Here is a 23654-nt window from a genome sequence, read left to right on the forward strand (position 1 = left end):
GGCTGAGGTGGGCGGATCATGAGGTCAGGAATTTAAGACCAGTCTGGCCAACATGGTGAAATCCTGTCTCTACTAAAAATACAAAAATTAGCAGGTATGGTGGCATGTGCCTGTAGTCCCAGCTACTCGGGAGGTCGAGGCAGGAGAATAGCTCGAACCCAGGAGGCAGAGGTTGCAGTGAGCCAGATCACACCACCGCACTCCAGCCTGGGTGACAGAGCGAGACTCCGTCTCAAAAAAAAAAAAAGTGAAGAAAAAATAATTTTAATATACATAGCTGTAGTCAATTCCATATTGGGTCCCATGAGAAATGTAAAAATCAAAAGATAATAGAACTGGAAATTCTTTAAAGGTCATCTAGCTTGACTTCATAATTTTACAGATGTGGAAACTGAAACTCAAAGAAATGATGACCGGTTCAAGGTTGCTCAGTACATAATAGAAATGTTGCTGAGAACCGTGGCCTCTGATGCTGCTCAGTCCAGTGCTCTCTCAGTACCCTGTGCAGCTTCCCTGAAGTGACAGCACCCTGGAAAACGAACAGTTTAATTGGCAGCCAACTCCAAAACAGATGAAAACATTAGCAATAAAAAGTCAGTGTGTAATGGAATATCAAATGGTATACATAGATTAAGTCCCTACTGTCTTTAACTTTGTGAGCTGCTCTCTTGAAGCGGAAATGCACCTTCTTAGTTATATTCATCGAAGGTTGAAAGATTAAGAGCATTTGTTTTTGAAGAGAGTGTTAATAGTTAAAATTTCCCTCTTTCCTCCTACCAAGGTTGGATTGTTCATTAAGCCAGGGGGAGAGTCCACGTTTGCCAGGTCTGCCAGTACTCCAAGGGCTTTGCCCTTGACGATACCTGGGGGAAAGTCTGGCCTCTGCATTTCTGTTTCCTGTCTTCCCGATGGGCCGGGTTCCCACAGACATTCCCACTGAAGTAAAGACTGCATTACCCTTGCTCATGGGTATGTGTGCATATGTAGAATAGGTGCTAGAAGTGTACTTGATTGGTGGTGGGATTGGTCTTAGTTGAGATTTCCACTCAAGGGCAGGGATTGAGCTAAGAGTGCTTTCACACATTATCTCATTTAATTGTGCTTGAATACTCTGCCGCTAAAAATTTTACAGAATAATACATGCTCCTAAAATATTCAAGCTGTATAAAGATATGCTGTGGAAGAGGTGAAAGCCCTGGCCTTCCACCCCTCCCTATACCCAATCATTCCATCCCCAGGAATGTAATTTGTAACAGTTTGTAACTTTTCCAGAACTTTCCCGTAAATATATAAAGGTAGTTTGATTTAACAAAAAATGGCGATCATACTGTTCTAATTAACCTGTAACTTCTTTTTTTGTGCTATACATGCAGATTTGCTTTAATCTTTAATAATCCCAGAATAGACTGGCTGTACCATATGCGTTGGTTTTTAATGGTTTGTCCATGATGGATATTAAGATTGTCTCTAGTTTTTGCCATTTCAAATAAAACTGCAATTCAACAATGTCCTCAATATATATTATGCTTGCTCTCTTATATGCTTAGAAGTATAATTGATTAGTGGGAAGATTTACACATTTCAAATATTTGTTAATTGTTGGAATTGCCCTCTAAAACAACAAACTGCTGATCTCTGGTAAAGAGCTATTTCCCTTACATAATTGATTATCTTAAAAAACTCTAGGACATTTGTATAATTTTCTAACCAGTTTTTGCCTAACAGGGCTGCTTGCCGTTTTATTTTATGAATTTTTTATCACTCATGCCATTCTACCATTAGTTTTGGCGTTTGAGAATGGTGCCATTTATCCCCGTTTTCCTCTGCTTATCACAATTGCCTTTTAAAAACATAGATTTTTTCTTTGTATGAAAAAAACATTCATTTATAGAAAATTTGGAAGACAGTAAAGTAAAAATTACATTTTTGTGCATGAAAATTCATAAAGGAATGAAAGTCCTGCCCTTGCCTTTTCCCTATTTTTTAAGTTGGTTTTTCCTTGCAATTTTTTCTGTCCTTATAAAAACTTTAGTGTTTATAGAGCAGAATTTGTACCTGTACATATCTACTGACACTTGTTTTGTTTTGTTTTTTTCTAAGGACTAAATAAGCTCATGTTAGATATGGTTTTGTAACTTTTTTACATTACTTAACAAAATATCATGGAAGCCTTTCCAAGAGTAAAATAGCTAATAATAGCTAGCATTTATTGAGCACTTACTGTGTACCTATGACCCTTTTTTAAGCCCTCTACATGCATAACCTTATTTAATAAAATTATTAAAGAAATTTGATAAATTTACTATGTAACCACATAATTTTTTGAGGTAAACTGCTTTTACTCTCCTTTTGCAGATGAGGAAAGTGAGGCCCAGAGAAGATTTATGTTTAGGATCACTTAGTCTGTAAGTGTAGAAGCCGGGGTTTGGAACCAGATGGTCTGACTTCGGATTTTAACTCTTTTACTGTACTGTTTCTCATACTACAGCAATGATCAGTTCAAAGACATATAAGGAATTTAAAGAACAGCATGTAGCTCCCAGCTTTCTAAGCTGAGGATAGCTGTGTGATGGCAGATTTTGGCCAGGAGCTTCATTGAGATTATATCCCTCAACCCAGAGATACACATGAATTATTGTACCATAATTTGTGTGTTCACACTATTTTATGCAGTCTGAGCCCAACTAGGAGATAGATTGAGTTCTGTCTTTATTGGTTCTTAAAGGAGTGGTGGTAGGAGATGCTGCTGCTTGAGCCCCTCACCCACTGAAGCAACAATGTGTGACGGTTAAGAGAATGGGCTCTGCAGTCCAGTGTGGGGTTGGGGGTTGGAATCCTGCCTCTGCCACTTGCTAGCTCTGTGATCTTGGGCAAATTAACCTCTCTGCCACAATTTCCTTATCTGTAAAAGGGAAAAATAACAAAGTTGTTGTGAGGATTGACTTAATTATATACGTAAAGCATTTAGAATAGCTCCTGGCACATGTGTTATTAAACCAGTATACTATGTCCTAGTTATAGTGTACTTAGTTTTCCACCTCTTACTCCATTAAATACCCACAACCTTAACAAGCAGATTATCATCACCCTGTTTTACAGGTGAGGAAACCATCTTGGAGAGAGAGTCTTGGAAATAAATGTTTTCGTCAAGATATGACCCAGTCTGTTGACCCGGGCCTCTGAGGCTTGCATTGTTTGCACTGTACTTTGCAACTATAAATCCTCTATTGGCCACAGAACATCAGGAAGGCACATTATTAATATCAATTTTTGAGTTCGTACCATTCATGTATATTTAGATTTTTGAGGAAGAGTGTTTTTCTATGGAAAATATCTATGAAATTATACCACTCAGAAGAAATAATTTAGATTTTAAATTCGTAAAGAGTAGGTTTTCTGAGAGGTTGGACTTAATGTTTCTGTACTGATGTGCGCATCTGAACAATTTTCAGGTGCAGAGATATTTCTAATGGAATTCAAAGCTACAGTCTCCTTTATAACAAAATCATAGTTGAAAGTGATATTACAGTTTTAAATAATTGTAATATGTCTAGTTTTTAAGAGTCAATACTGATAACTAAATTCTTAAATTTTAGGACTGAATTTGTAAGATAGGACTAATGTTGCAAGACTTAGTTTTATCTTCTTAACCTAACAGTCTGGTAACTCTAACATTGTGAGATTTTAGCAAAGACTTTAGTTAGCTCTATTTGTGAAAAATTCTGTGCAATACTTAGAAGCCCAGATGGTGTTAAGTTACCATGTCCCTGTGTAATGGAAAGCTATTATTTTCTGTCAACTGCAATTGTTTTAGAATTCTGAGTAGGTAGGCATTTGCACCTTCTCAAGTTTGAATTTCAAGTGAGTTTGAAAAGAACACTTAAAAGTAGTGTACTTTGTGAGGGAAATCTTGTAATCAGGATACCGTGTTTCTGCGGAGCTCTCTTTCAGTTTGTGGCTGCAGAGATTTGGCGGTGAAGACGAAAAGACAAATGGGAATTGAGAGTAATTCTTTTCTCTAAAGGATTGACTCTTCTTTTGCTACTTTTCCATTGCTCTGTTCCTTTATCCACTTCTGCCTGCCAGAATGAACATGTTAATTGGTTACCAGTTTTTGAATATTCATTGATTATGCCATCCTTTAAGTTTAGTGGAGGGGATACAGAAATGTAAAATGTGTGGTACTGGAGAGTGTGGCTGGGAAAGATGAGACAAACCAAGTATGTGGAGGGCTTAGAGATTGAACTTGGTGGGCTGGAGTAGTTGGAGGAGGTTATGTGATGGGGACGGTGGTTGTGCACTGTTTTGTAAAAGCATTAGTTTTGAGATAGGTGCGAGAAGAAAGCACAGGTGGAGGCACAGAGGCTGAGTGAGTGTGCCGTACTTGGGACTCAGTTCATATTGTGAACATTTACCGAGCACCTGCTGTGTTTCAGGTACTGTTGGCTACAAAGACGCATACGTTCCCTGCCCTCTAGAAGTTCATAAACTAGTGGGGAAAGCATCTAACCGTAATAGTATGGAATGATTAATTGTAATACTGGTTGATATCATTGTTAAAAACCTGATCAGCGGCATTGGCATCATTTTTAGTTATGTTTCAGTAAATTATGGTGTAAGTTTTAGAAGGGACTCAGGAATTGCTCAATAAATTTATATATATTTAACATATATACTTAAAAACTTGTATGAGTTATCTATTGCTTCATAACAAATTACTCTGAAATTTAGCAGCTTAAACAGCCAGCTTACAACAGATGAATCAGGAATCTGAGCACAGCTTAGCTGGGTGCTGTGGCTCAGGGTGTCTCACTAGGCTGTCAAGGTGTTGGACAGGGCTGCAATGATCGCAAGGTTTGACTGAGGTAAAATCTAGTTCTAAACTCACCTGTATGGCTCTTGGCAGGCCTCAGGTCCTGTCAACCTCAGACATCAGTTCCTTGCCACACGGACCTCTCATAGAGTTGCTTACAACGTGATGGCTTGTTTTCCCCAGGAAGAGGTATCTAAGAGGGCAAGGAATAAAAAACAACCTCAGATGGAAGCCACAGCCTTTTTATAACCTAATTTTGGAAGCGAAATCCCTTCACTTCTGCTATATTCTATTTGTTGGAAGCTAGTTAGTAAATCTAGCCCATACTCAAGGAACAGAATAACCCAAGGGCGTGTCCATCAGGAGGCAGAAATAACCGAGAGCCATCTTTGAGACTGCTTACCCAAAGTTCTACAAGGTATTGTTGTGTATTGAGAACCTCTTCATCTTTGGGTTAGAAGGAAAAAGATAGCTAGCCAAGGAACTTTTCTGATGGAAAAAAAACAGGTGTGATTAACCAGAACTACAAGATGTTTTTGCTAAAGGTCTGTAAAGTTAGTTTCAATGTTATGTTAATATTTACTCTACGATAGAGAAGTATAAACAAGAACAAAGCTATTGTTTTGTGGCCAAGCAGAGACCAATTTTATAGTTGTGCCTCAATTTAAGTAGTATATAAGTTCCAGTGAGAACTGTGTGCTCTGAATGGACTCATTTAAAGTGGATTATAAGAACACGGTCTTCTAAAGAAACAGTGGAAATCATTTTGATTATATTCTATTTTCAGTTCGATGTGCATGCATGATAGAGATTTACGTGTACAAAGTTGAAAGGTTGAATAGTGATAGAATGAAAAGAGCACAGAGTTGACCGGGCATGGTGGCTCACGCCTATGATCCCAGCACATTGGAAGGCCGAGGCGGGCAGATGACTTGAAGTCAGTAGTTCTAGACCAGCCTGGCCAACATGGTGAAACCTCCATCTCTACTAAAAATACAAAAATTAGCTAGTCACCCGCCTGTAATCCCAGCTACTCAGAAGGCTGAGGCAGGAGAATCGCTTGACTCTGGGAGGCAGAAGTAGCAGTGAGCTGAGATTGTGCCTCTGTACTCCAGCGTGGGTGACAGAGTGAGACTGTTTCAATAAAGGAAAAGAGCACAGAGTTTTGAAATCAGATTTGTTTCGTGGCTTCACAACCAATTAGAAATGCGACCTTGGGCCAACCTGTTGATCTCTCTGAGCCCTAGTTCCTATCTGTATAACAGAAAGCAAAAGAGAAAACATTTGGATATGAAGAATGATAGATTTAAGCTCTGCATGATTTTACCCAGAAAAGACCAGAGTTCCCTTTCTTATTTCATACCTAAAGTATATGGCATTGGTACTTTGCAACCCATAGCAACATATAGGGAAGACAGAGTACTTAAAAAGTACTTACTACTTCAAAAGTAGTAAGGTAACACTTTTACCAAAATTATTGTAAGATTTTCTATTACAGTATAAAGGCATTGATTGGAATCTATGTTGAGAAGTACTTTGAACAAGGAAGTTTATTAGATGGCTATATACTTGTTTTGTACCACTAATGAACAAAACTGTATCTCCTATTTATGGATTACTTTATACATTTTTCTTAGTTTGATGTATTTCAAGATTGTTCTGTGACAATCTTAAATGAATGAAATGCCTTTTACAAGATATTTAAATTCTTTAATCTTCAAGTTTTGCTCATAAAATTCACTCATGAATTTGATCCATCTTGGAATTTGGGTAGCTGTATCTGAGACAGGTCTCAATTTAGAAGGTTTATTTTGCCAAGGTTAAGGACACATCTGTGACACAGCCTCAGAAGGACCTGACGACGTATGTCCAAGGTGGTTGGGGCACAGCTTGGTTTTATACATTTTAGGGAGACATGAGACATCCGTCAGTATGTGTAAGATGTACATTCATTGGTTCAGTCTGGAAAGGCCGGACAACTTGAAGTGGAACGGAAAAGGGGGCGGGGGCTTCTAGGACAGGTAGATGAGATGAAAGATTGCTTTCTTTTGGGTCTTTGATCAGCCTTTCACTGAATACACAATTTGCATGTGAGAGGGAAGTAGAGGAATAGCCACTTATGCCTTAGTCTGATTCATTGAATCTACATTTTTATGTAAATAATAGGGCATAGGAATCTATCAGATGTGCATTTGTCTCAGATAAGCAGAGGGAAAACTTTGAGTTCTGTCCTTTGTCCTGCACCTTGGAAAATAAGCTATCAATTTACACTGCAAGATTGAAATCCAACAGAACTGTTTTAGGGTGAAAATCTTGAGGCCCACAAGGAACTTTGGACAAATGTAGCTTTTTAATCTTTGTAGCTATTTTATTGAGGAGTAAAATGGGAGGCAGGTTTGCCTGATGCCGTTCCCAGCTTGACTTTTCCCTTTGGCTTAGTGATTTTGGGGTCCCAAGACGTATTTTCCTTTCATATATTCTAACAAATCATATTAGTAGAGAGAATTTCAGGTTACAGGTTACTTGAACTAAAACATGAATCACTACTTTTTTCTCCTAAAGTAACTATGGTAACAGTGCTAGAATAACTAAGTTTGCTCTTACTCCAATTCTGAGGAATAATCATGTCCACTATATAATGGCTTACTATTATTTGATTAATCTATATTATGAACGTGCTTTCCTGCACTGACTTTGTAATGGAGTCCTTCTTGGTTGCATTTGACGCTTTCAAATTGAAATGGGCTTGTGATGGTATATTTATGCAAAACAGATATGGTTCTGTTACCTTTTTTTTCTTTTGAAATTAACATTGACTTAGTTTAACATCTTCATAAAAAATGCTTTGCAACCTTCAGCAATGCAATTTTAGCTGTATTTGAGCTGAAATACAATAATATGCTTAAATTTACTGCTTAGTTTTAGGCTATGTATTGATAAAGAGTCGTAAGTCCCCTTTCTTGGAAAAACTGGTCGGGTAACTTTTCTTTTATCACAAGTCTCCTAGCATGTAATTGTTACATCATTGAAAAGAAGAGGATTCATGGAAACTTTTAGATTGTGTGAAATCATTACTGTTAGTTAAGTTTTTTGTTTCATAGGACTTCAAAATGGGGTTTTGGTTTTCGTTGCAAACATTTTGCAAAGTTTGTATCAGTAGGGCAAGGAACAATTCACTGTCTAGCCTGTAGGCACAGGAGAGCTAAATTCACAGAGAAAGGGTAACTGACTTAATTTACAATTTTAAAGAATGGGTATATAATAGACACATTTTGGTGTTCTTTCTGTATGAGGAGAAAAGACTCTTAAAGCACTATTGTCTTACAGATACCTTAACAAGAACACAGAGAAATTGGAAAGGTGCCTATTACTGTTTTCTTCTGACCTTGTTTCTTCCCCCAACCAGTTGATTATGAAATTAGCTCACTGCATACTGCGTCTTTATAAAGATATCTGTCTCTACATCGTTCAATAATTTGTGTTCAACCTTTATTAAGAGCAGTGGTGCATATTGTTACAGGTTTTAGAAGCCTATCGTTTATACCAAATAGCCCTGTGTCTAGATGATGATGATGATGATGATGATGATGATGAATATTAGCTTATGTGTGTCTTCTGTGCCAAGCAGTGTGCTAAATACTTTATGACTTTTCTCTTGGGAAACTTAGGAGGTATTCTTCATTGTTATGGTAATTTACCTGTGAAGAAACTATGGCTCAGAGAGGTTAAGGAATTTACCCAAAGCTGAGTTATATTAGAGTAGAAGGGTTTATTGTCCCTTGGATTCTGTTTTACTTATAGTGATTATCTGAGAAAGCCAAAAGTAAAATCAGTGTCTTTCTTAGTTGGTACAGACTCAGTCTTTATCCTTCTCATCCTGTTGCTAACACCCATTTAAGGACAGTAGGAAGAACAAAATAGTTCAAGGTGCCCTTCCTTACCAAGCACACGAGTAGAAAAGTGGCAAAAGACCATTGCCAGACTGAATTACTTCCTGTGTTATATGTGTGTGTGTAACATCATAACATGTAGTAGACACATAACATCATCTGTCTCAGTATACATTGTATGCTGCTCTACAATTTAGAAATCATCCTTGATTTCTTTTTTGCCCACATTTCAATCCATCTTTGAGTCCTGAAGGTTCTGTCTCCAAAACACATCCCTAATTCATCTGCCTGTTTCTGCTTCCACTGTTAAAACTGTAGTTTAACACTGGTTGTCTTGCCTGAACTATTGTAGTAGCCTCCTGATTTCTTCCAGCTTTTACAATTGCCTACCTATAGTCTACTCACAGAGTAGCCACAGTAATCTTTCTTAAAGCATAAAAGAGAACATGTTACTTTCCTATCTACAAGAAACACATCAATAGATTTTCATTGCAGTTCAGAGGAAATCCGACGTCCTACGCTGTAGCCTTGCTTACTGTGCTTCAAATATACTGGCCTTCTCTCTGTTTTTCATCCATAACACGTTAATATCCATCTTAAGTGTTTGTATCTGCTGTTTCCTTTACCTGGACTGCTCTGGTCATTGATTTTCTTGTGGCTGACTCTGTATCATTTAGGTTTCACTTCAGATGTCACCGTTTCAGTGGAGGTTCTCTCACTGATCCAGATGCTCCCTACCTTAATACTCTCTTGTATTACCATGTTTTATTTTCTTTTAGTTATCACTCTGTTAAGTTGTTGTTCACTTGTTTGGTGTTTATTTCTACCTCCTTCAGAATATGAACTTCACCTCTTGAGAGCATATGGCCTCCCCTGTGCCTAGAAAAATGTAGTAGCACATAGTAGGAGCTCAATTAGTATTTATTGGAAAAATGTAAATTTCTTTTTTCTTTTTGAGATAGAGTCTCACTCTGTCGCCCAGGCTGGAGTGCAGTGGCACGATCTCAGCTCAATGCAACCTCTGCCTCCCAGGTTCAAGGGGTTCTTCTGCCTCAGCCTCTTGAGTAGCTGGGATTACAGATGCCCGCCACTACACTGGCTAATTTTTGTATTTTTAGTAGAGACGGGGGTTTCACCACGTGGGTCAGAGTGGTCTCAAACTCCTAACCTCAAGTGATCTACTCGCCTCAGCCGCCCAAAGTGCTGTGATTACAGGTGTGAGCCACTGCAGCCGGCCTAAAGTTTCATTTAACACTATATTTTGAATATTTTACCACAGTCTTAAATATTCAGAACAATGGTTGTGAGCTCTTGATCCACAGTCCAGATTTGGCCTAAAGACACATTTTACTTGGCTTATTGCATAGTGCTGTTGTTTGAGGTATAACTAACTTACAGTCAAGTGCACAGATCTTAAAAAGTGTACAACTCGATGAACTGAACGTGTGTATACCGGTGTAACCACATCTCAGATCAAGATGTAGAAAGTCTTGGCACCCCAGAAGCCTCACTCATTTCCCTCTCTAGGCACTCTTCTTTCCCACAGGATAACTTAATACATAGAGGTTTTTTTAAAATTAGCTACTAACATTTTAAAATTGGGAGACTTCACATAAAAATCCGGAGTTCCAGTATCTCATAAAAACATCTAAGATCAACACAACTGCTTTCCCCTTGACCACAATTTATTGTAGCCAAGAAGCAGCTGTCCACAGTATTGACATGTGTTCCCCAGGTTGCATACAGTCTTCACCCTTCCTCCTCTTCCCTCTGACCTTGAAATCAATTGCCAGTTGCCACTTACAGTTTCGTTTGAATTGCTTTTCTTATGATGGAGAAATATTTATCTCTTCCATTGTCTCTATAAAAAAGTGAAAACATAAATGGAAACAGAAAGGGTGTCTTATACTTAGTCCATACCATTTGTAGTTTTGGCTGTTTGTTTGTTAGCCATCTAATTCTACACAACAGTTACGTTTAAATGCTGTATAAATATATTGGTTTTTTTTAGCCATTCTATGGAAACATAAGCACGTGTGATTTTTGTTTTTTTGATATTGTGAATAACAAATTTTAGATTAATCTTTGTACACATCATTTTATTAGGATAATATTTTAGAAGTAGATTTTCTGGATCAAAATATATTTTCATTTTTAAGACTTGATACATATTGTCAGCTTTCTTGGTAGTAGTATAAATCGCTATAATCTGGAGAGAGTATATGGAAGTGTTCATTTCTCTACATCTTTGCCAACACTGGGAATTGTAATTTACAAGTTTTGCCAATATAGTTGGTAAAAACAACAAAAAAATGGAAATGCTGGCCAAGAAGTTTTTCATCTTCTCATCTACATAAGTAATTGTATTTTATTTTAAAGGATATAATATGGAAATATTACTTAGTACAATACTATACCTTAGATGTATGTTGAGTCAAATCATGTACCATGTATCTTGTGTATAAAGTAATATGAATACCTCAGTAGAACTTGGGAAGCCTTTAACCTTGATCCTTACATATTATTTATATTTCTGTGTATATACACACACACCATGTTCTGTCTCTGTGCATGGGAATAAATATTGCAAAATCCTTCGTTTTGAAGCACATACAACTAATTCTTAAGCATTGGGTTTATATTGGCTTTCATATTTTAAATTAGATGCTATTATTCTATAATCTGCTTTTTAAGGAGATGCCTACATAGAAGAGTGACAGCAGCTGGACTGAATGTTTAACTGCTGAACTAGTTCCTCAGGTTCCTGGCTCTAGAGATTGCTATGGGAGATTGGATGACTGTTACAGATCGAGGTCTGTCTTCAGGTAACTAAGTCTAAATAATTGTAAACTAAAGCAGAAACTGTAAAGGTGAATTTTTCAATGAAAATATAAAATAATTACTGCAGATGTTGAAGATGTGACTAAAGAGAGATAAATGGTTATAAAATACTTATTTTCATGCCTGCTGAGAACACCACTTTATTTGTATCTTTTTGGAAAAAAAAATATATAGTTTTCATAAAAAAGAGGCTTTGCCCTAATTTGAAAATACCTTAAAATATATATGTATATAGTATAATTATATCTATGTTTATGTGTATATATGTAATTCAAGTCTTTAGTAATGGAGATTATGCTAGCTTTACATACGTTTTTCTAAATTATTTATATAAGTGCCTTTTATTCTTTCAGAAAGCAAAACTATCTCTCAGTATACCTCAGAAATAAAGATGTCTCCATCAAGTTTATACTCACAGCAAGTGCTATGTTCTTCAATACCTTTATCAAAAAATGTGCACAGTTTTTTCAGTGCCTTCTGCACAGAGGATAATATTGAACAGAGTATTTCATATCTTGATCAGGTAACATGTTTTTGTAAAAAACAGTAGCATAAATCATGTTATATAATAGAATGTATCAAAGTTACGAGAAAAACATTTGTCAAACTCAAGTTTTTTGTTTATATAGTGCCCCTGAGACTTAGATTTTCAGAGAACCTTGGTGATTATCTCATCTAGAGATAGCAAGCAAGTCTAACTTTTTTATCTGGAGCAGGCTGGCCTCCTCATTGTCCCAGGGGCTCCTCCACTGAGAGTCTAGCCATCACTTTATGGATGCAGAAACCCAAGTGCCTTGCTCCATGTCACAGATTTATAGCAGAGGCTAAAAGAGCCCCGTCCTTTTATCTCTTTGTCCTTTGGGATATTGACCATTTTCTTAACTATTTCAAGATAGTTTTCTATTTTTCTCAGAAAAGATTTCTATCTTTTGTTTTTTTTAAACTAAGTTGTCCAGTAACCAACCGTTTAAAATAATTCACATATATTTTTAATTTTTAATTGACAAAACTTATATATTTGTCATGTACAACATGATGTTTCAGAATACACATTGTGAAATGGCGCAGTGCGCATACCTCAGATACTTATATCATTTTTTTTGTGGTAGAATTTACTCTCTCAGCAATTTCGGGAATATAGTACGTAGTTATTAGCTGAGGTCACCGTGTCATGCAATAGATCTATTGAACTTACTCTTCCTATCTAACTGAAAGTTAGATATCCTCTGACCTGTATCTCCTCAACTGTAACCAACTTTAAGAAAACATTTTCTCCTACCAGGAATTGACTACTTTTGGTTTTCCTTCATTATATGAAGAATCCAAAGGTAAAGAGACAAAGAGAGAGTTAAATATAGTGGCTGTTTTAAATTGTATGAATGAGCTGCTTGTGCTTCAGCGGAAGAACCTTCTAGCTCAGGAAAATGTGGAGACACAGAATTTGAAGCTGGGAAGTGATATGGACCATCTACAGAGCTGCTACTCAAAACTTAAGGTAGAAATTGCGTATCTGTATTTTGATGCCATAATTATATAATTGAATACTATAAATTTTTACTGACTTTATTAAATATTTCAGGGTTTTCTTAAGCTTTAGGGTTTTCTTTTTAAACAGGTAAATAAAGGTCAACTTATAATTTGCACACATCTGCTTCCTAATACCTACAGTATATTGATGGCATTAATTTTTTGAGCTGTTTAATGACTTGCTGAATCTGTAAAAAGTTAGGAAATATTCTGTGCTCTGGGAAAATAAAATAACGATTCTGTCATCCAATCTTGGTTAAGAAAGTATATGCTTCATTTAAAAGTCTTATTGTAAGAGGCTGCACAAGTTAATTCCAAGAAAAATATTATTGAGGCATCTATGATGCCACATGAGCTAAGGCTCAATAGTTAAAGCAGACTAGATAACTTCTCTTAGAAGCCTTGGGTCTCTGGAAAAGACTATAGAAAAATCCTTAGTAAACTTGCTTTTCTCTTAAAAAAGAAAGGAAGTATTTTTCACAGGACCATTGAACCTACTAACTTTAAAATGTAGAATATTTGATACTGGTTTCTGTTTTGATTTCTTTCTTTTTCTTCCTTTTATGTTTTCATTTGTATTTTTAAAATGTTTATCCAGGGAGAAGGGAACAACAAGGTGTTCAAAATCATGGTGTGGTCGGGACTTATAGTTGTATATTATTAAGGATGTAATATAAATCAAGTCAAATTTTTTCATAAATATACTATTCTATATTGGGTTTTGTTATTTGTGAAAATCAAAGCCTTTGCATTTGTATACTGTCAGATGATCAGCTTCCTTTTAGTTTTTCATCTGTTGGTCCATGCCCCTTTACTTTTCCTTGTTTTTCTTTGTGTACATCCTCCCCCACTGCACGCTGTCTAAGAAAACAATCAAAAAACCCACTCAGGATCTTGAATCTTTGAGCTCTGTGAGGGAATAATAGGACCTCTCTATAGAATATTTAAAAATCCCGTAGCAGGAAATGTGCCGTGATGATGTGGCATAGAGTTGGCCTACATGGGAACACTAGAAACACTTGGGGATTGGTTTAGAGACATCTTCGCTCTTTACGAGCACCTGTGCCTACCAGCCTGTCATTGATAATGCTGTCTTATGTTGTCTTCTTGGTTCATACACAATGATAAAAGTGTGTTTTCTCGCAGTAATGTTTTTAGGCTTTCGTACATCCTATATTCCTAAGGGGTAGAGATGATCCAGCTATGTCTCTTGGGGAAACTGTGGTAGATTGCAAAGGGTAGTTGGTGACCCCCAGGCTTGTGAAAAGGTTGTGAGTTATGGATGCTACTTTAATCCAGATCAGAGAGACCTATGGAAGGTCTTATTAAGGATTGGGCTGATCCAGAGGTTGTAACCCTTGGCCATGTGTCTTATAAGTAGCTAGTAAATCATTATGGTATGTTGGTGATCTGAGGCTATTGAGCCTTTCCTTCAAGGAGTGGTCCCATTTGTTAGGACTACCCAGAGCAGAGACTGTTTCTTCAGGATGTCTTCTAATATGGGATTTGATCTAGGCCAGAATCTTGTTATTTTGAGTCAACTGTGGACAGAAATGTGTATTCAGTGGGGAAAGTTGCTAATCTATCTGGAAAAGTTTCTAGATCTAGCATATGATTAATTCAACTTGTTGAACAAAAATGTATTGCGTACGTGCTAGGCACTGAGTTTCAAAGCTGAGTGAAACCCCAGTCTTAGTTCACGAGGAGATTGCAGTCCAGGGAAAGGAGACATATTGAAACATAACTGTTTGCTTCATTAATTGTTCTTGGGGTAGGAAGCAAGGGAAGGCTTCACGGAGAGGTAACACCTGATCTGAGATTGGAAGAATGAGTAGAAATTTGCTAGTGTTTGGAAATGTCATTCTAGGCAGAGTATATGACTTGTATAAATGTGTAGCAGCATGAGATCACTGCACTTTAGAGGAACCACAAATATCTCTGTTGGGGCTGCGATGGGTATGTGATGGGTATGAAGAGTGATATGAGGTAAGACTGGAGCCTTGTCTCCAGATGGTATAAAAGGAATTGTACGAAAACAGTGAAGCACTGAGGAGTTGTAAACAGGAGGAAGATAATGTGTAAATATTCTGGCAGTGGGGTGGAGAAATTATAGGGGAATTGCAGACTTGTATTTGGGATGGAGTTAGGGGGCTCAGAAAGCCCTAGTGATAAGGATGCCTGTTAGTGACCCTTTGCTGAGGTCTTGGACTTGAACTAAGGTAGTGCTAATGGGGATAGTAAGATTGAGATCTGATGAACACTTAGGAAGTAGAATGGGTAGGATTTTATGAAAAATTGAATTTGGAGAATAGGAGTCATGAATTCAAGACCCCATTCAGGTCTCTGCCTTGAGTTACTGAGGATGGTGATGTGGTTCACTAAGAAAGGAAGGAGGGGTGCATGCGGATGTTCAGGGGTGATGCTGAGTTCAGGTAAAGTGTTGATCATCACGCGGAGCGAATTTCTGATTTGATGTATATGCTACATATCACCTGGCCTAGTGCCTGTAAGTTATATCATGCCAACTAATCTGTCCTAGCAGTAATAGTAAGTTTTACACATTCAAAAAAAGGGTGCCAAAAATTGACAACCTTAGTTATCCAGGTTATACTCCTACATTTTCTGTATCTTCTTGAGATCTGTTCTTACAGAAATTGTGCAAGTTATTATTTATGGTCGGTTATGACATAACTTGATTGGCTTTTGAATTTTATAAAAATACTAGTACAATTTAAAAAATATTCCGTATGGGTGGCCTCATGCAGAAGTTGGCACAGTTCCTCAGGAAATGCAGTAAGTTGAAAAGGAGCATCTTGTCTCATACTAATTCTGGATTTGCTGCCATTCCTCTCTGGGAAGTACCTTCAGAGACTTTACCACCTGCAGGGAGAAGTGGTGTCACACAGAAGTCCCATTTCTGTGACTCGACGTGTTGCCACTTTGCTTGGTCACCCATCTTTTTCTTCAGACGTAGCTCCAAATCACTTTTGCTTCTTTTTCAAAGCCAAGTACACTCTCGAAGGATGATGACATTGCTGTACTTGAGGAGATCTTAAAAAATGTGGTATAGAAGTGTTAAAAAGTATTAAAAATAAACTTTAAAAATATTCAGGGGCAGCATCATGGGAGTGATGCTCTTTCCAGGGATCCATTTTGAAGCACTTTTTTGTATGTGTACAAAATTTGATATGTAAATTAAAATTTGATGTGTAAATTTAAATGTTATAATTTTATAGTGTACTTTGTAATAATTCCTTTAAATAAACATTTCACGTGCCACTAACATTTGATTTTGACTAATAAACAGTAGGATGTGTAACTTCTTGTTACTGATCTTTTAAGGATTCAGTTATTCTAAATCCTTTGTTAATTTTAATCAGAATTGCATGTAAATGTTTTAGGAACAACTGGAAACTTCCAGGAGGGAAATGATTGGGCTTCAGGAAAGAGATAGACAGTTACAATGTAAGAACAGGAATTTGCATCAGCTACTAAAGAATGAGAAAGATGAGGTGAGTTGTCAGTTACTGCTGATGAAGTTTAAGTGAATTTTTGTTTTCTTTGTAGTATGAGATGACCATAAGAGCCACTTTACTTGAAAAAAGAAAGAACCATTTATTCATCTTTCCCCGAATTGGTATGGTAGACCTTTGTGTATAGTATTTAACTGGAAGGTCAGGAACCCTCTCCACCACAGCCCCCGCCACCAGTGGATCCATTTGGCTTAGATATTAGTTCATAGCTGGTAACAGCCAGTGTCCTGGACTGGCCTTCCTGGACTCATGTTCACTGTCACTTTTTCTGAGGCACAAGAGTGCTTTAAATGCAGATCTTTTATTCTCTGCTGTACCTGTACGTGATAGCCGAGGTGCCCCTTCTTGCATGCACTGTCTTAAATACTGACATTGTTCATCTAGTCAAGCAGTTTCTTCATTAAATGGGCACAGAAGCAGTTCACATTAAAAATCTAATTTCTAACACAAAAGATACAATTCTAATTTCTGCTTTAGTGGTTACTTAGCAGAATTCTAATTTCTACTTTAGTGGTTACTTGGACCTATAGCTCGAATGCATTTCAAAATATTCTTTTTTCATTTTTGTAGGAAGAAACCATTATGTTTTTATTGCTCTAAAGTATGACCTCTGACCATTTAATAACTATAAAAATATAATAGTTTCAGTGTTTTATGTTGTTTGAACTATAATTAAAGACTTCTGAGGAGTGTATTTCTTTAAAGAACGCTGGAGTGGTTTAGATAGATTTGTTTTACCATATTTGTTTATTTAGTAGTATATTTAATAAGTAGGTAATTAGTATTTAAACTGTAAGGTTGCTTATACATGTTTCCTTGAGTTCACAGACAATTCTGACTAGATCTGTTGATTACATTTAAACGGTTTGAATACAGTTCATCTTCAGTAGGGATTAAGTTAATCATGTTAATCCCTAGCAGGGATTGGGAATGGCTTTATAAAAGAATAGGACATACTCTATCAGGGGCTGCCTGAGAAACTGTAATTGATCTGAACTTTGAACAGCAGTGTCTGGCACGTAATACATACTCAGCAAATATTTGGACTGGATTATTCTGCTGTTTGGACTTACTCTTATTTGAGAATTGTTTTTAATTAGAAAAATGAGCCTGCTTACCTGCTGCCATGTGCCACAGGCTTAATTCACTTTGTCACAGATTAACAAAAAGTATAAGTGATTTTTAAGTCAGTAATACAAGGAGTTCACTTAAAATGATCAGATGAATTCAGTTTATCTCAGATGAAGCTTTAATCATTTTAATACTTCCATAAGAATATCTGGTTTTTAAATGTTCAGAGTCTATATGTAAGGTAAAAGGTACAGGAGATAATTCAGAAAATTAGCACTTCTAGAAATTTCAGAATTAAGCTTTATATGATTCATATAATATTTTAAAAAGTGGTTTCTACTGGTTACAAATAAGGAAGAATCATCCTAGGATTTTAAAACCTATATGGGGAGATGAATTTTAGGATTTTTCTCTTTTGAATTTGTGAATTGTAACTGGGCTTATAATAGCAAATGCCTTTTTCAGGTACAAAAATTACAAAATATCATTGCAAGTCGAGCTACTCAGTATAATCATGATATGAAGAGAAAAGAGCGTGAATATAATAAACTGAAGGAACGTCTACATCAACTTGTTATGAACAAGAAAGATAAGAAAATAGGTAAACAGCTGGCAGCTGGCAAAGATCAGCTAAGGGAATAAATCAGCTAATACTATGCTTAGAAATAATTGTAAAAGGATTGAACACAGTAACTCGTGAAATGTTATTTTCATGCTTTATACAATTGCTTTTCGGTGGTGGTGGTTTATATAAAAAATTTAGACAGCTGGTTAGTGGAAAATAAGTCATTTTGCCTTGCTTTATTTAATTACATGTGTTTTTTAACATGACCAGTGTAGAATTAATCCATAGAGAAAAACTAAGCCAGAGGACATTCTAATTTTCCATATCAAAGAACTGATAATATTAAAAATCAGGGTCAGTTTCTGAGTGTCAAAATAGAGTAAACCTCATAAAATTTATCATCAGACCAAATCGTTCATGTCAGTTTGAGTTCCTTTAAATAAGTTTAGCTGTGCATTTTTGGAGAAACTAGTCAAAAGGATGGACTTTGAAAGTTAGGCATGTGTGTGTGTCTAAAGTATACTTTTTTGCTAATAGTAGGCTTTTTCAAAACATTAAACCATTTCATCCAAATATTTGGATAATTTCAAGTAGATAGTGTAAATTAAAAAGCAAAGAAATATGAAAGTAGATCTTTACAATACAGTTTTGCTGGCCTGGTATAAATACGAGACACAAGAAGTGTGTATTTATTTATTGAAGAGTGGTTTCCAAGTGACCATACGTAGTCCTCTAACATACATTATACCATGACACCCCTAAACTGTCTTACCTTAGATTTGAAAAACAGACGATGAGCATACATTTCAGGCTGTCATGTGGTACACTCTGCCTGCTGTCAGCAAGCAGTTTAGTGTTGACTACATCGCTGTCATTCTACAGCAGAGCTGTTGGAGGTAGCTGAATACTTTATTTTTTAAATTATTGAAAAATAGAAATGAAGATTCAGTAATATGCAATTAAGATTGGAAAGCTTTAGGTATCCTGAGTTAATCTTACTCATTTGGGGAATCATTGGTTTTTAAGGTTAGTTAGCCTCATGTTCATTCATGAAGGAAAAACAATTAAAAAGCAGGATGAAATGCTGAAAGTATTGTTTTAAATTTATTTTATTTTATTATTATTATTATTATTTTTTGAGACGGAGTCTTGCTCTGTCGCCCAGGCTGGAGTGCAGTGGCGTGATCTCAGCTCACTACAAGCTCCGCACCCCGGGTTCACGCCATTCTCCTGCCTCAGCCTCCAGTAGCTGGGACTACAGGTGCCCGCCACCGCGCCTGGCTAATTTTTTCTGTTTTTAGTAGAGATGGGTTTCACCTTGGTCTCGATCTCTTGACCTCGTGATCCACCTGCCTCGGCCTCCCAAAGTGCTGGAATTACAGGCGTGAGCCACCGCGCCCAGCCGAAATGCTGAAAGTATAAAATGTAACACAGAGAAGTTTATTAAGGATTTAGTTCTGGAAATAGAGCTCTTCCATTATAGGGGCCTAACTGTTTCCTGGTCCAATCAGAAGTGACAGTTTCATAATGATTTTATTAACTCTAAGATTACAATAATTTACTCTTATTTCCTTCTTATGCCAAATGTTTCCATGTCCACCTGCGGCAGAAGATATTACTACTACCAGGGGCTTTGACTCCTTTGATGAAGTTGAAGATGTTAATGTTAATGGGGCATGGCAAAGTTTTTCTGTATAGATGCATATAGTAAACATTTTCAGTTTTATGGGATCTACAACTTAATTGTTGCACCTACTTATCTCTGCCATTATAACAGGAAAAGTAGCCATAGGCAGTATGTAAACAAGTAGATGTGGCTGTGTTCCCATAAAGCTTTATTTACAAAATCAGGCAGCCAGCCTGCGGGCGATTATCAGCCGACCCTGATAATGAAATTAATAATGATAAAGTAACATTTATTATGTACTTACCGTGCGCCAGATACTGTGTTCACTCTACAGTGTTGGGTGCTTTAACAGTTATTTCTTTGTCTTCACAACTCTTTGGTAGATACTTTTGTTATTCCCAGTGTCCAAGAAGAAACAGGCTTAGCAGTTAAATAATGTGCCGAGATCTCATTGCTTCCAAGTGTAGAACTAGAAACTCGAAAATTAGGCTGTTTAAGCCTAAATCCTAACCTATATACCAGGTTCACTTTCACCATTTATGTGTATAGAGTGCATTAGAGTTTTAGACGCTTAAGCATGTATGGTAAGAATTAATTTTCTGTGTTCATGTTTGTAGCTATGGACATTTTGAATTATGTTGGGAGAGCTGATGGAAAAAGAGGCTCCTGGAGGACTGGTAAAACTGAAGCCAGGTAAAGTCCAGTTTAAATTGATAAATGTAATCAGACTTCCTTCTATCCTGCATTTTCATACTGACAGTTTCTTTCTCAGGAATGAAGATGAAATGTATAAAATTCTCTTGAATGATTATGAATATCGTCAGAAACAAATCCTAATGGAAAATGCCGAACTTAAGAAGGTTCTTCAACAGATGAAAAAGGAAATGATTTCCCTTCTTTCTCCCCAAAAGAAGAAACCTAGAGAAAGAGTAGATGATAGTACAGGAACTGTAAGTGGCTCTTTCCTCTCTAATATAGTCTTCAGATTGCTAATAAGAATAATTAAAACATGTGATAGGCATTCCCAATGGGGACACTATTGGTATTTTGAATAGGACACTCACTGCTATGCTACTTTCAGTTACCGTGACAACCAAAAAGCCTGTTCCTATATGTTTTCAGACATTCCCTGAAAAATGCTGCAGATGATTTTCCAGGAAATTAATACATGTCAAGCACTGTAAGAAGTGCTTTATGAACATTGTCTCATTTTATAATATTCCTTGTAACATATGAGAATATTTCTTATAATTTGATGATTTAGATACTATAAATATCCCCATTTTATAGATAAGGAAACTAAGGCATAATACTTAGTAGCCCAGTATCACACGTGAGAGTGCTAGGGTTTGAATCCAAGTTTGCCTTGCTCCAAAGCTCACGATCATAACCACTATGTCAAATATCCTTTCAGTTGTTTTAGTATTAAGTACTCTACTTTTCACAGAGTGAAACTTTCGTTAACTTTGGGAACCAAATAATCAGTTCATAAATTTATTGAGTGTTCTTTATGTTCTAGTCTCTGGAAAGGAAAGGCTAAAAAGATTTTGACTTTTTCCCTCAAGAAGCTCTTTTTGGGAGAGACAGATGTGGAGACGTGATTATTACATTATTAGGTGCTGTAATAAGGTGGTGCAGTGTGCAGAACAGTTATGGCAATCAAGGCATCACAGAGAAAGTGACATTTTCACTGCTTCTTAGAAAATAAGTATTTTTGAGGTTAAAAAAAACCAAACAAACATGGAGAAAGCATTCCAGAGAACGGGAGTAATACATGCAGAGGTCTGAAAAAAAAAAAATAACATAATGGTGAAAAGTTCATTTTACTTAATTGCTTTACATATAAGTTAAAATCTTAGGTTTCAGCAAGTTCACATTAGTAATTAAAATCTGAAAATAATGTTGATGGAAAATGCTAGTTAACAAACAGCAAGGTACCAGAACTTACTTTTTAAACCTGTATTTGAGGATTATTTATTTTGTGGTATCACGCATCAGTCCAGCTGATAAACCCATCCCAGCACTTACCTTTTCTTTTTTATTCCTTAACGTTTTTTAAAAAAAATATTACTTGAATATATATATATATATATATATATATATATATATTTTTTTTTTTTTTTTAAGAGACAAAGTCTTGCTCTGTCACCAGGCTGGAGTGCGGTGGCACAGTCTTGGCTCACTGCAAGCTCTGCCTCCCGGGTTCAAGTGATTCCCCTGCATCAGCCTCCCGAGTAGCTGGGACTACAGGCACCCGCCACCACGCCTGGCTAATTTGTGTGTGCGTGTGTGCGTGTGTGTGTGTGTGTGTGTGTGTATGTGTTAGTAGAGACAGGGTTTCACCATGTTGGCCAGGATGGTCTCAATCTCCTGACCTCGTGATCCGCCCTCCTCGGCCTCCTAAAGTCCTAGGATTACAGGCGTGAGCCACCACGCCAGGCCTTTTTGAGACGGAGTTTTGCTCTTGTTGCCCAGGCTGGAGTGCAGTGGCACCATCTGAGCTCACTGCAATCTCCACCTCCCGGGTTCAAGTGATTCTCCTGCCGCAGCCTCCGGAGTAGCTGGGATTACAGGCATACACCACCACACCCAGCCAATTTTGTATTTTTAGTAGAGATGGGATTTCTCCATGTTGGTCAGGTTGGTCTTGAATTCCCGAATATCTTTTACATTCTCCATTTTGAGGCCTGCTTGACCTCTTATATGTAGTTAACCTTTTTATCTCAAACTCTGTCACTTCTAGTCAGTTCTTAACATTCACTAATACTTCTTAAAGGTTAGCATAGTGTCCGTTACTCCTGCAGCGTCTTCAGTTTTTGGTCCAACCTTAACGTCTCATCACCAGATTTCAGTCAGCAAAAGTATGTGGCAAATCAGGGAGATCTTTCTCCAGTGATTAAACCTTCCTCACCCCCATTACTCAGCCAGTGGGTAGTATCCTGTATAATTCTTCATAATTCAGATGTTTAAGTGGACTAACAACGATCTCTTGAATATATTTTCTAGTTTTAAAAGATCCATTTTTCTAGTTCCCTTTTCTCTTTCATTTTTGTAGGGAAAGATTTTTGAAGCATTATAGCAAGAGAAATAAGATGTAATGTTGGAATGCCTAGGTAGCATCCAGGTTTCATTTATTATTTGACCTACTTACTTGTAGCTAAAACATATACCAAAAATTCAGGTAAAATGAGTTTGTTGTTTTGTTTTTTGGTTTTTTAGAGGCAGGGTCTTGTTGCCCAGGCTGGTCTTGAACTCCTGGGCTTAAACAGTCATCCCACTTTGGCCTTAACAAAGTATTGGGATTACAGGTGTGAGCCACTGTGCCCAGCCAAATTTTTTATTTTCATTTTGTGGTTACAGAGTTCTGTTCAATCTGAGAAATGTGCAATAATTACTCATTTTTCTTTTTTTGAGACAGAGTCTCGCTCTGTTTACAGGCTGGAGTGCAGTGGTGCCATCTTGGCTCACTGCAACCTCCACCTCCCGGGTTCAAGCGATTCTCCTGCCTCAGCCTCCTGAGTAGCTGGGACTACAGGCATGTAACACCACGCCCAGCTAATTTTTGTATTTTTAGTAGAGACAGGGTTTCACCATGTTGGCCAGGATGGTCTCGATCTCTTGATCTTGTGATCTGCCCACCTCGGCCTCCCAAAGTGCTGGGATTACATACAGGTGTGAGCCACTGCGCCTGGCCAATAATTTTTCTAACAGATTCGTAGTATTCTAATAGGCTTTAAAATGTTCAGAAGACAAGTTGTGCTTCCTTGAAACAGTTACTGGCAAGTAG

General features: G+C 37.1%; 1 protein-coding gene across 16 annotated transcripts in view; it reads left to right on the forward strand.

The window, feature by feature from the left end:
• The window catches only part of SSX2IP (SSX family member 2 interacting protein), a 110423-nt gene that overhangs the window by 70443 nt on the left and 16326 nt on the right, over nt 1–23654 (forward strand). For 13 of the 16 annotated variants that reach the window (XR_013413563.1, XR_013413571.1, XR_013413575.1 and 10 more), the window contains exons 2-8: nt 11398–11528; nt 11898–12067; nt 12827–13039; nt 16473–16583; nt 18141–18276; nt 20485–20560; nt 20640–20817. Coding sequence is in view for 11 of the 16 variants with exons in the window: in XM_077991488.1 (XP_077847614.1) it covers nt 11486–11528; nt 11898–12067; nt 12827–13039; nt 16473–16583; nt 18141–18276; nt 20485–20560; nt 20640–20817 (927 nt within the window). In the remaining 5 variants the exon portion in view is untranslated. 16 annotated transcript variants of the gene reach the window in all.

Source organism: Macaca mulatta, chromosome 1, assembly GCF_049350105.2.
Source record: "Macaca mulatta isolate MMU2019108-1 chromosome 1, T2T-MMU8v2.0, whole genome shotgun sequence".
In the NCBI taxonomy this organism is placed as follows: domain Eukaryota; kingdom Metazoa; phylum Chordata; class Mammalia; order Primates; family Cercopithecidae; genus Macaca; species Macaca mulatta.